Source organism: Salvelinus sp. IW2-2015, linkage group LG22 (genome assembly GCF_002910315.2).
Source record: "Salvelinus sp. IW2-2015 linkage group LG22, ASM291031v2, whole genome shotgun sequence".
Classification (NCBI taxonomy): Eukaryota; Metazoa; Chordata; class Actinopteri; order Salmoniformes; family Salmonidae; genus Salvelinus; species Salvelinus sp. IW2-2015.
Genome location: NC_036862.1, coordinates 1,746,041 through 1,758,594, shown reverse-complemented (window position 1 = coordinate 1,758,594; position 12,554 = coordinate 1,746,041). Strand labels below are relative to the sequence as shown.

The following is a 12,554-nucleotide window of genomic DNA, read 5'->3' as shown; positions in this document are numbered from 1 at the left end:
CACAGTGAATCATTGGCACTAGCCAGGGCAGCATTCAAGTCACTCAAGTTGTGCACTACTCATCATACTCATTCATGTGTGTGATTCTAAAGTATCATGAGACAATGTTTTATTGAGAAACACATTTTCATCTGCCATAGTTCTAAAGTGTGGCCCGGGAATATTCAGCACAATGTTTCACCTTCAATTTACGAACTAAACATTTTGAAACAATTTAAATCTTGAATGTAATCCACGTGAAGGAAATTACTAAAGAAACATATCCAAAGACCCAACTCACACAGACAATTTTTATTACAGGATGGTGGTATTTCACTGTACAAGACAGACATATTACAGCCCAGGGCGTTGGGGTTATGTACATGGAAAAGAGAGGTATAGCATTCAGTATTATTTCTAACGTATAAATTATCAATAAGTACTGGAACGTTAGAGACCACTTCCCAGGGGTTCACGATTCAGGACAAGCAAAGAAAAAAGGGACAACCCCAAAGGTAGTGAGGAGGGAAATGATATGACCGTACAGACCATAATAATGAGAACATAAAACACAACTCTGACATCCACACAAGACTGAGCGGGAGAGAACATGACTAGGCCAAAGAGTTTCTCCTGACCCAGGTACTTGACCAGGAAGTACACTGGGCCTACTTATTATACCCTAGATATTCCCTGAATCCAAAATAAACCCCCTACCTCTTATTCATTTGTGCAGACCTAAGAGGATAGGTAAGAGCAATTGGCGACAATTCCACCTGGCCCGTCAGAGGGCAAAACTGAGCTACCACCATGTTGCTTATTTTCCTATCCAATCCTCTCAGATCTACACAAGTGCCAACGGGGGTAGGGGCTAGTGGTTGAGTTTCAGGATATAACATGGTCAGGAAAAACTAGAGGCTCTAAGCATTACCGTCCGGTTTCTTGGACCCAGATTGAGTCTACTCCTGAACTAAAAAGCACTTCTGAGGTATATTCTCCATTAAGTGTGCCTATCTAATCCAGAAGTAGGCTTAATCTGGGTCTGGGAAACTACATTCACCGAGGAGAATAATCTTAAAGCAGTGTTCATTGTTTGAAAAATGTGACACAGATCTACTGTAACTCTACTTAACCCCAAAGAGTGCCGAAACGTGCTCCACAGACCCTCAGACCTGCCCGATATGTGACAGTTTGTAGATTATGTAAGACATGGTTGAGTTTGGCTTTTCCATACAATACATAATAAGTGTTGTTCAGTCGGTGGGAAATATTTTGAAACAGGGAGACTACCTGAATCTCTGATAAGAACAGAGATCTTTGTTTTTCCTTGTCAAACGTTTCACTATGGAGTGCGCTACTGAACACGACCATCGGGGGCCCTTCACGCTCTAAGCAAGGTCGTCTAGTTTACCAGCCCCACATTCAACCTAGGTAGTTGAAATTGTAATCTGTATAAAAAGGACACGGATGAGGAGAGACATACAGAGAAAGAAATGACACATGCACATGGTTCGATTCATTAGAGTGATTGGTTGATTGTCACTGCTTATCCTTGTAGTTCAGACCTCTTCCAGTCTTTCTCTTTTGGTTTTGGGAGCATATTACAGTACCTGGCATCCCACGTCATTTTCAGAAATATCTTGGTTCAAACACATTCAAACTCTGGGACAACATATCCGGTACAATGCATATAAGAAATAAATAGATGCATATTTCAATACAAAAAACTGTTCCATCAGTCTTTTCTATGATCCAGTCAGTGGAAACTATGGAAATATAGTCTTTGAGCTGCCCCCATATGTTGTGCAGCTCAAAAGACACCTCCTAGTATCCCCCATGCACTACATTACCTCTTGACCAGAGGCCTATGAAGCTCTAGTCAAAAATAGTGCACTATATGAGGAATAGGGTGTCATTCGAGATGAAGCCTTGCTAGTTTCTACATCTTTCTTGACTTGGCTAACAAGCTTCTAAAATGTATCAACGATTGAATTAAAACTTTAGGGCTAGGCCCCTTATTTCTCCACTTCCTGTCTGAATGATGTGCCAAACGTAAACTACCTGTAGCTCAGGCCCTGAAGCCAGGATATGCATATAATTGGTACCATTGGACAGAAAACACTTTGAAGTTTGTAGAAATGTTAAAATAATATAGGAGAATATAACAATAGATATGGTAGGAGAAAATCCAAAGAAAACCCAACCAGATTTTTTTTTGAGAGAGAGACCATCCTCTTAGAAATGCAAGAGAAAGGTCATATTGAAAACTAGCTACCTGTATGCAATTCCTATGGCTCCCACAGGGTGTCAGCAGTCTATGTTCAAGGTTTCAGGCTTGTAACTTCAAAAACAAATAAGAAATATCAGTTTTAGTAGAGAGACACAGTCTCGGAAATTTGTGTTTGAGCGCCATAAAGACATTACGCACCTACTAAAACGGTTTCCTATTGAACATACTTCTTTCTGAAATAAACATTATAGTTTGATTACATTTTAAGGTATCTGAGGAGTAAATAGAAATGTATTGTGACTTGTTGAAACAAAGTTTAGGGGTAGATTTTTGGATTCCTTTCTCTGCAAGTTGAACGAGTGGATTACTCAAATCGATGGCGCCAACTAAACTGGATTTTATCTAACAAAACGACACTACATGTTATAGCTGGGACCCTTTGGATGACAAATCAGCGGAAGATTTTCAAAAAGTAAGTGAATATTTAATCGTTATATGTGAATGTATGAAACCTGTGCCGGTGGAAAAAACATTTTGATGTGGGGCGCTGTCCTCAAACAATCGCATGGCATGTTTCCGCTGTAATAGCTACTGTAAATCGGACAGTGCAGTTAGATTAACAAGAATTTAAGCTTTCAGCCAATATAAGACACTTATATGTACATAAATGTTTAAAATCCATCATATTTACAATTATTTATTTGAATTGCGCACCCTCCAGTTTCACCGGAAGTTGGGTGTCTTAGCCCTAAGAAATTGTTAAATTGGTCTAACATTAATTGGTGGAGTCTGGCACTGGTTTGTTGATAAGGCATTGTGGGTAGTTGAGTTTCTGTCGGCAGGCTTTGTTCCTGGTAGTCAGCCCGACTGGATTCCGTGCAATCTCTCCTGACTTTCCTCTCTCAACTGACGTCATTGAACACCCCTCCCCTCCTTACACGGGGCAGCAAAGACTAGGGGCGGCAGGTAGCCTGGTTAGAACATTTGTCCAGTAACCAAAAGGTTGATAGATCGATTCCCCAAGCTGACAAGGTAAACATCTGTTGTTCTGCCCCTGAACAAGGCAGTTAACCTACTGTTCCTAGGCCATCATTGAAAATAAGAATTTGTTCTTAACTGACTTGCCTAGTTAAATAAAGGTTCATTAAAAAATATAAAATAAAATAGTGGTTTGGCCTCCCGTTTGCAGTTCAGTTGGTTGCTCCCGGACGCTGCCGAGGTGGAGAGTGAAGAAAGGCACTGTGTTTAATCTGATTGGTTGACTAAACTCAAATCCATATTTGAGTGTATAGAGGTTAAGGTAAGTGAGTTGTTGGTCCCATTGCGTTCAAGCTGTTCACCGCGGCTGGGTACAGTCAGTTTGGGTAGAGGGTCTGGTGCAGCACACACAGACGTACTGGAGAGAGCCTAGGCTTCGCTGGCAGTGCTGCTGCTGCGACTCAACACTCTGATACCCTGGAGGATACGCTTCATGTGGCCAACCTTCGTCACCCCCAAGTCCTGCATTGGACGGACGGACACACACACACACACACATTAGAACAAACACCAAGGCACACATATGGACCAATGTAACATGTCGTTTTTTCCCCCAGACGTCACCTAGCAGGGAAAACTCCAAGCTCTATATAGACTATAAATCATTTAAATCAACGACGAGGGAGTAAAATCAAACACTCATGGTAAAGCCCCAGAGTAGTGAAACATAAGAAAGCTCTACCTGAAACAACGGGTTTGTCCCAATAATATCTCCTTTCACATGACGTGTGCACTCGTTCACAGTGTTGGGGAAGCTACTCTGAAAATATAGTTTACCAAGCTACAAATGACTTCGCAATGGAAGAAATGAAGCTGACCTTAAGGAACATAGTTCACTTAACTAAAAGTTACTTTGAAAAAGTAGTAAACTACATCCAAACTATACTGAACAAAACATTTTATGCAACAATTTAGAGACACCACATGTTCAGGCTATCCTAACTTCAAATTCTTAACTTTTATCTACTCTAACTATATTGAACAAAGATATAAATGTAAGATGCAAAAATTTGAAAAGATTGTCGAGTTAGTTCATATAAGGAAATCAGTCAATTTAAATAAATTCATTAAGGCCTAATCTATGGATTTCACATAACTGGGAATACAGATATACATCTGTTGGTCACACATACTAAAAAAAAAAGGTAGGGGCATGGATCAGAAAATCAGTCAGTGTCTGGTGTGACCACCATTTGCCTTATGCAGTGTGACACATCTTCTTCATATAGAGTTGATCAGACTGTTGATTGTGGCCTGTGGAATGTTGTCCCACTCCTCTTCAATGGCTGTTCGAAGTTGCTGGATATTGGCAGGAACTGGAACACACTGTCGTATACGTCGATCCAAAGCATCCCAAGCATGCTCAATGGGTGACATGTCAGGCAAGTATGCAGGCCATGGAATAACTGCGACATTTTAAGCTTCCAGGAATTGTGTAAAGATCCTTGCGACATGGGGCCGTACATTATCGTGATGCGGCATATGGTAGAGAAATTATCATTAAAATCTCTGGCAACAGCTCTGGTGGACATTCCTGCAGTCAGCATGCCAATTGCACGCTCCCTCAAAACTTTAGACATCTGTGGCATTGTGTTGTGTGACAAAACTGTACATTTTAGAGTGGGCTTTTATTTTCCCAAGCACAAGGTACACCTGTGTAATGATCATGCTGTTTAATCAGCTTCTTGATATACCACACCTGTCAGGTGGATAAATTATCTTGGCAAAGTAGAAATGCTCCCTAACAGGAATGTAAACAAATTTGTGCACAAAATTTGAGAGAAATTTGCTTTGTGTATATATGGAACATTTCTGAGATCTTTTATTTCAGCTCATGAAACATGGGTCCACTTTACATGTTGCTTTAAAAAAAAAAATTGTTCAGTATACTTTGAAAAATGATATTGAAAATGTTATAGATTACAAATTGCACAAATTGTCAGATGCTAACATAATGTGTAATTTAGCCTTTTAAACACAAAAAACTATGTTTCAAGTGAAAATTAGGCAGGTCTGATGCCGAAAAAGGAAATCTTGCCTACTTTACCCATATTTTCAGTTCTTTTTGCAAAAAAAGGTTCATTATAGTTCCAGTAGTTAGCTACATGGCAAAAAACTACTGAAAACACTACCAAGATTTGAATTTAGTTAAACTACAACCAAGCTACAGCAAAATGTAATTAAATTGATAGTTGAACTACATTTGGTTCTCTACTCACCATCACTGCTCGTTCACTACCTCCCACAAACCTAAAACCATTGGATTGGTGGAGGCATGGCCTAGTGGGAGTTTCTTATGCCACTATTTCCTTTCAAATGAGTGAAGGGAAGTAAACAAGTGCACACTTTGGGAGGAAGGAGAGATATTTGGGACAGCCTGTATGTGTGCAGTACCTTGAGGTCCCTCCTCTCCAGGTGCAGCAGCTCGGCGCCGCGCACGTCGTGCCCAATAAAGATCTCCTTGTACTCGGTGAGACAGATGAGCTCCAGCCAGGCGGCTACCTCCTCTGTGCCCCACTGGTGCACTGCAGAAAGCAAGACTCCCTTCAGACCCCCAACACCATGGACAGACACCACAGAGAGACGCCACAACCCTTAACCGCAGCTCTAGGGTCAGATGAACCTACCGTCAATACTAACATTGACCATTAGGGGGAAGAAAAAATTTATGACCCTGTATCAGTGGTTAAGGGGAACTTTGACCTACTACAGCCCATAAACTGGGCCAGGGTAAGTTTAGATTGTCAGAAGATGCTGATCTAAGGTCAGTTTTGCAGTGGTGTAAAGTACTTAAGTAAAAATACTTTAAAGTACTTCTTAAGCAGTTTTTGGGGGTATTTGTACTTTACTATTTATATTTTGGGCAACTTTTACTTTTACTTCACTACATTCCATCTACTTCCTTACTCCCTACATTTTCCATGACATGTACAGTACTCGTTACATTTTGAATGCTTAACAGGACAGGAAAATTGTCCAATTCACACACTTATCAAGAGAACATCCCTGGTCATCCCTACTGCCTCTGATCTGGTGGACTTACTAAACACAAATGCATCATTTGTCAATTTTAAAAACAAGAAAATGGTGCCTTCTGCTTTGCTTAATATAAGCAATTTGAAATTATTTATACTTTTACTTTTGAAACTTAAGTATATTTAGAACCAAATGCTTTTAGACTTTTACTCAAGTAGTATTTTACTGGGTGACTTCAACTTTTACTTGAGTAACTTTTGGGTACTTTTTCAACCACTGCAGTTTTGTGGTTTTTAACTTTTAATGGTTTAAGTTAAGATCAGGGTAAGCTGATCATAGATCTACGTATACGTTCTACCTGGAGCCACTGGGCCAGGAGCTCTGCTTATGATAGCCAATCAGGGCGAAGGTGTTGATTCGGTTAACCAATCAGAAGAGAGATCGGTGGTGTGTGGAAGGTTGTGTCGACCTCAGATAGAATTGAACGTGATTTTCAAAGAGATTTGACCCTGATTTGTCATCATCCAAACATTATTCAACCCAGAGTGTTCCAGACTAATTGCTGAGAGAGAGAGAGAGAGAGAGAGTGCGAGAAAAAGAGAGGTAGATAGTACCTGGCAGTGTGAGAGTGGCACAGGCCTCCTTGTTCTTGTTGTTTTTGTCCTTCTTGAACTTGGGGACGAGACAAAACTTGGCACTGCGGCTACGCTTGGAGAAATCAGCCAGGTGTCCCTGCAGAAACACAGACAGGTTAAAGAAAGACAGCCAGACAGACAGGTTAGACATTAGGTGATACAGACTGTCCAGTACTATTGACCCACAGAGGTGAACAGTTTTACTCTAGCCTAGCGCTAACACACCGACCTGATTAAATGAATCAATCATCAAGACCTTGATTAGGTAGCCCTTTCCACTCGTACCCATATACAGGTTGAAAATTGCAGATTTGGACACTGATAAGAGCCTAAATTGGAACACAGTGGCTGCACAGTAACGTGTCATACATGACGTCAGGGTCTCCACTTCGCAGATCTGTATGGGTTTTGACTGACAGCCGTTCTGAACTTGAGCACCGTGCGACTATGAAGTGGCCCCCATCCCTCCCGCTAATTGGGCAACTTTTCCACATTTATTGTTGTCTAAGTGAGGGAAGTGCTGTAAATCGCGAGGACTCGAAAGATGAGACGTTGTCGATTATAATATATACCGCTTTGATGTCCGACAAGCAAGCCAAAACACCCGCGAGTCCAAATGTGCACTTCACATTTCCATATCATAAAACTCATGTAATATACAGTTTCAAAAGTTTACGATCAATTTGTTTGATGTACAGTTACAATATGACATGGCGTTATACCCTAGGTTGTCCCGAATAGAATGAGGCTGTTTTGCTGTATTGTGACGAAGATTTGCCACAGACCACGCATCTGAATGCACCTAGGACTCCATTCTATACGCACCAAAATTACCATCTGCTTCTCTGAATTGCCTTGTGAAAGCCTAACAATGTAAGAGAGTATTTTATAATTTAGCTAGTCATGTTGGCATTAGAACAAGCTTTCAAATTATGCCCACCTGACCCAGATTGCGATTTAAAATGGACCATTTTTGGACTGTGTAAGCAACAGTAATTGTGTAAAGGCAGGGATGCAGGGTTGTGTTCCAAAGAAAACAACCACAAGTGTGATTACTATAGCTCCTCAACGGCACAGGTAGGAGAGATCAAAAAAACACCTTATAGTTGAAGACTGTTCTTTGAGTCATAAAAGTGCATTGAAGTTACTTTGGAGAAGGGTGACCACTTGGAATCACCAGTTAGACCTCTCACTCAAACCCTTGTAATTATTTTTTTTTATATTTTACTGAATGTATCCAGAGTATTTTCAGATTTTGTTATCAAAAAAATGTGTCAAAGTACAGCAAATGTAAAAAGTACAGTAAATGTAAAATGCACATAAAATTAACTGTATAATGTTTGGATTCGGTCTTGTGTCAGGTAAACTGTTGTGTTGTCACCTTTAGTCTAATAATTTCCCCATAATCTCCAAACTGTTCCCTTTTAACTGTTACCATGGTTATAGATTATTTCCATATTTCCACTTCTGTAAGAAACATTTCAATGTAGCCCTATCCATATAGGCCAATTCCCACAAGTGTAATGGGTTAAATCAGGTGTGGTATTACTGGACTGGGACGTACTCTCCTGTGGGTCCCTAGGACCTAAGATTGAAAAACACAGAGGTAAGTGGCTGGTGTGAATAGTGTGTGTGGTGGCATCTAGATCTACCTCATCATCCCCAGGTTCGATGAGCTGACACAGCCAGGGTATGTCTGACAGTCTGCGTAGCTGCTGAGCCACAGTGCCCAGGGCTTCAGTCAACTGCTCCTTCTGTGGAGGGTCCAACTGCTGGGAAGACATTCGTATTTACAAAAAAAACATATTGACCCCCCCCCCAAAAGAAATAGACGCAGGCAGCTGTACACAGGCAGACAGACACACCGACAGGCAGACAGACAGCAGCTTTGAGACTTACCAGGCACATCTTGCCTGCCAGTAGCAGATCTGTCTCACTGTGAAGGGCCTTGACGTTGCTGACCATCTGAACCACAACACTGCAGTTCAGACCCTGCGTAGAACAGAGATGAACACAAACAAATGACATGTGTACACAAACCACAGATGCATTTAGTTAACCACAGAAGCGGGGGGACAATGTGCATTGTATGTGTGTGATTACCGTGTGTAGGTTGTGTAGATATTTGATTTCAAATGTCATACACCATTTGGTGCCCACTGCCCAGGCCATATGGGCTAAATCCCAAGACACAACTCATCAAAGCGCAAAACAAAATGACATATTACAATTTAAGATGTATATATTGCATTTGTAGCATCTATATCTACCACTTGGCCACATTGTAAGGTTAAGGTTCATTCATATAAAGAATACATTTCCTCTTCTCCCCTAGAGTTTGGAAAGAAATTGGGCAACGTCAAATTCTTCCTTTCTGAAAATAAACTCTAGCCTGTGTTCGTCATGTAGCCCGACCACTTCGGGCTGAGCATTACAATTTTTACAGAAAAGAGTATGGCTCCGATCGTCACATTGCAGGCTTCATTGTTGTGCATACACTATCATCCTCCTAGACACTTTATGGTGATGAGCAAATCTGCAGGTCTCCCCTTCCTCAAACGGGTCAGCCAACTGACGCTAAACAACCCTCTAAAACAATCCCAGCACTCTCACAACAAACAAATAGAGGCAAAGACAAACAAAAGTACACGCTCACACATACACACACTTATAATAGAATGGACTGTCATTGCAAGTTGACTACTTGCATTTATAGTAATGAACTACAATTTATTAATGCGGAATGGCTTGATAATCAAAATAGAATGGATGGAGGAGATTAGAGCAGCCGTCACTGAGGAGAAGGAGACAGCAACGATCCTGGCTGTGGTGGTGAAATGGAAATGAGACGAGGTGCAAAATAATGTGGAAATAGAGAGAGAGTGCGCGAGGACATTGCGAAAGAGAAGGGCGTAGTTAAGAGGGAGAAAGAGGAGGATGAAGAAACAGAAACACCTAGGGTGCGTTCGCACTAAAGAGTGCGCTCTGAGCGTTCGTAAATTCAGAGCGTTGTCAGATTGTCCTTTCGTAAATTCGGAGTGTTTCGTTCTCGGAGTGTTCAGAGCACACACTGGGAGTAGGGTTGGTGCGAGCGTTCTGACCTCACAACGCCAGCAGTCAAGCACCCAAGCTAACTGGCTAACGTTGGCTAGCTTGCTAGCTACTTCCAGACCCAAATGAGAGAACATCCCACTCTGACCATTTTACTTGCACTAGCAGAGCTGGTTAGGCTGTTTTCATGTTATCCAGACCGTTGGTGACTAACTGTGCTGCTTCAGTTATTATGCACTCTGGCACACTCAGACGAGAGTGCTCTGAAATTGGGAGTAGACAGCCAGAGCGAATTAACAATGTCCATTGTAAATGCACAACGACTATACCACTTAGCTAAGAAAGACGTGAATAATTAAGTCAATAAATGTTGGGTAGTTAGTTAGATGGCATATAGTTAATATACTGGCAAGTCCGATATATGAGTAGCCAACTAACGTTATTGTCACGTTCCTGACCTTATTTCCTTTGTTTAGTCTTTGTTTAGTTGGTCAGGACGTGTGCTGGGTGGGTATATTCTATGTTATGTGTTTCATTGGTTTAGGGTTGTTTAATTGGCCTGATATGGTTCTCAATCAGAGGCAGGTGATTTACGTTGTCTCTGATTGGGAACCATATTAAGGTAGGCTGTTCTCACTGTTTGTTTGTGGGTGATTGTTCCTGTTCGTGCGTTATTTGTGTTTTATATATTCTCAAGTTCAGGACTGTAGCGTCGTTGGGTTTCGTTTTGTTTGTTTTGTTTGTCTTTAAAAAAAGTATTCAAATAAATATGGATACATACCACGCTGCGATTTGGTCCTCCTCTCCTTCAACCAACGACGAGAGTCATTACAGTTATGTTAGGTAGCTAGCTAGCTAACATACCGGTACATATTGCTGTAATGATATGCGGTTCGTAAGGATAGTGTAGCTAACAAACGGTCAGCCAAATGTCTGGTGTAAGGTAACGTATTTGAAAATTCCTTAATTACATTGCTCAACATATTCTTAACATTTGTCATTAGTTAAAGCAATGAATTTGTATCCACTCTTGTCAGACTTCAGCTGCATATTTACTTCAATTCTGAAAACGTGTAGCCACGCACATTTTCTGAAGAATTGCATTGTGGGCCCTAAAAGCACGGAAATAGTGTCCACTGCTTGTATACTTCGTATTTTGGCAAATTTAGTACGACATCTGGGAACTTTTGGATTACTATCTATATCCATACCATGACCAATAAACATACTACATACTCAATTTACATCACAAATAGTATGGTTAGTATAAGTATTCGAACACAGCTAATGTTACAACGATGGAGTGGATTGAGTCACTGATGTGATCTTCCTGTCCGGGTTGGCGCCCCCCCCCCCCCTTGGGTTCGTGCCGTGGGGGAGATCGTGCCATGGGCTATACTCGGCCTCGTCTCAGGCAGGATAGTAATTTGGTGGTTGAAGATATCCCTCTAGTGGTGTGGGCTGTGCTTTGGCAAAGTGGGAGGGGTTATATCCTGCCTGTTTGGCCCTGTCCGGTGGTATCGTTGGACGTGGCCACAGTGTCTCCTGACCCCTCCTGTCTCAGCCTCCAGTATTTATGCTGCAATAGTTTGTGTCGGGGTGCTAGGGTCAGTCTGTTATATCTGGAGTATTTCTCCTGTCTTATCCGGTGTTCTGTGTGAATTTAAGCATACTCTCTCTAATTCTCTCTTTCTTTCTCTCGGAGGAACTGAGTCCTAGGACAATGCCTCAGGACTACCTGGCCTGATGACTCCTTGCTGTCCCCAGTCCGCCTGGTCGTGCTGCTGCTCCAGTTTCAACTGTTCTGCCTGCGGCTATGGAACACTGACCTGTTCACCGGACGTGCTACCTTGTCCCAGACCTGCTGTTTTCAACTCTCTAGAGACAGCAAGAGAGGTAGAGATACTCTAAATTATCGGCTATGAAAAGCCAACTGACATTTATTCCTGAGGTGCTGACCTTTTGCACCCTCTAGAACCACTGTGATTATTATTATTTGACCCTGCTGGTCATCTATGAACATTTGAACATCTTGGCCATGTTCTGTTATAATCTCCACCCGGGCACAACCAGAAGAGGACTGGCCACCCCTCATAGCCTGGTTCCTCTCTAGGTTTCTTCCTAGGTTCCGGCCTTTTTAGGGAGTTTTTCCTAGCCACCGTGCTTCTACACCTGCATTGCTTGCTGTTTGGGGTTTTAGGCACTTTGTGACATCAGCTGATGTAAGAAGGGCTCTATAAATACATTTGAATGATTGATTGGAGTGTCATGGACTCCATTGACCACTGGAGGCAGAGGCTTGAGGATATTTAGAAGACTAAATAAGAAAGAAGGTAGTGGAGGAGAGAGAGGTCATGATTAAGGACAAAGAAAGATGTGAGGAAGATAAAAGGGCCTTCATCAAGGACTGAGAGAGAGGAGGGTGAGTAACAGATGGAAGACTGAGAAAGACAGTTGAGATAGTATGCTGACCATAACATTAACCCCTACGACCCGATGTCTTGTTTTGACTTTGTTTCAGATTTCAGAGGGGCTTTGTGCCACACCTCTGGTGTTTTCCTGCGGGGCACCCCCTCTATGTTTTTTTTTACGTCATAAAAAAACATATCTTCTTGAAAAAAAGAGAGCAGAGAGCTCTCTAGAGA

At 41.7% G+C, this 12,554-nt stretch overlaps 1 protein-coding gene across 1 annotated transcript in view; it reads right to left on the bottom strand.

The window, feature by feature from the left end:
* Nucleotides 1-276: 276 nt before the first annotated feature.
* Nucleotides 277-12,554, bottom strand: part of LOC111949925 (diacylglycerol kinase delta-like) — a 56,900-nt gene continuing 44,622 nt past the window's right edge. Inside the window, exons 23-27 of the mRNA XM_023967277.2 lie at nt 8,758-8,850; nt 8,511-8,630; nt 6,838-6,955; nt 5,642-5,772; nt 277-3,709 (exon numbers count right to left, since the gene is read on the bottom strand). Of these exons, the coding sequence (XP_023823045.1) occupies nt 3,617-3,709; nt 5,642-5,772; nt 6,838-6,955; nt 8,511-8,630; nt 8,758-8,850 (555 nt within the window). The 3' untranslated portion in view covers nt 277-3,616. The remainder of the gene's footprint in view (nt 3,710-5,641; nt 5,773-6,837; nt 6,956-8,510; nt 8,631-8,757; nt 8,851-12,554) is intronic.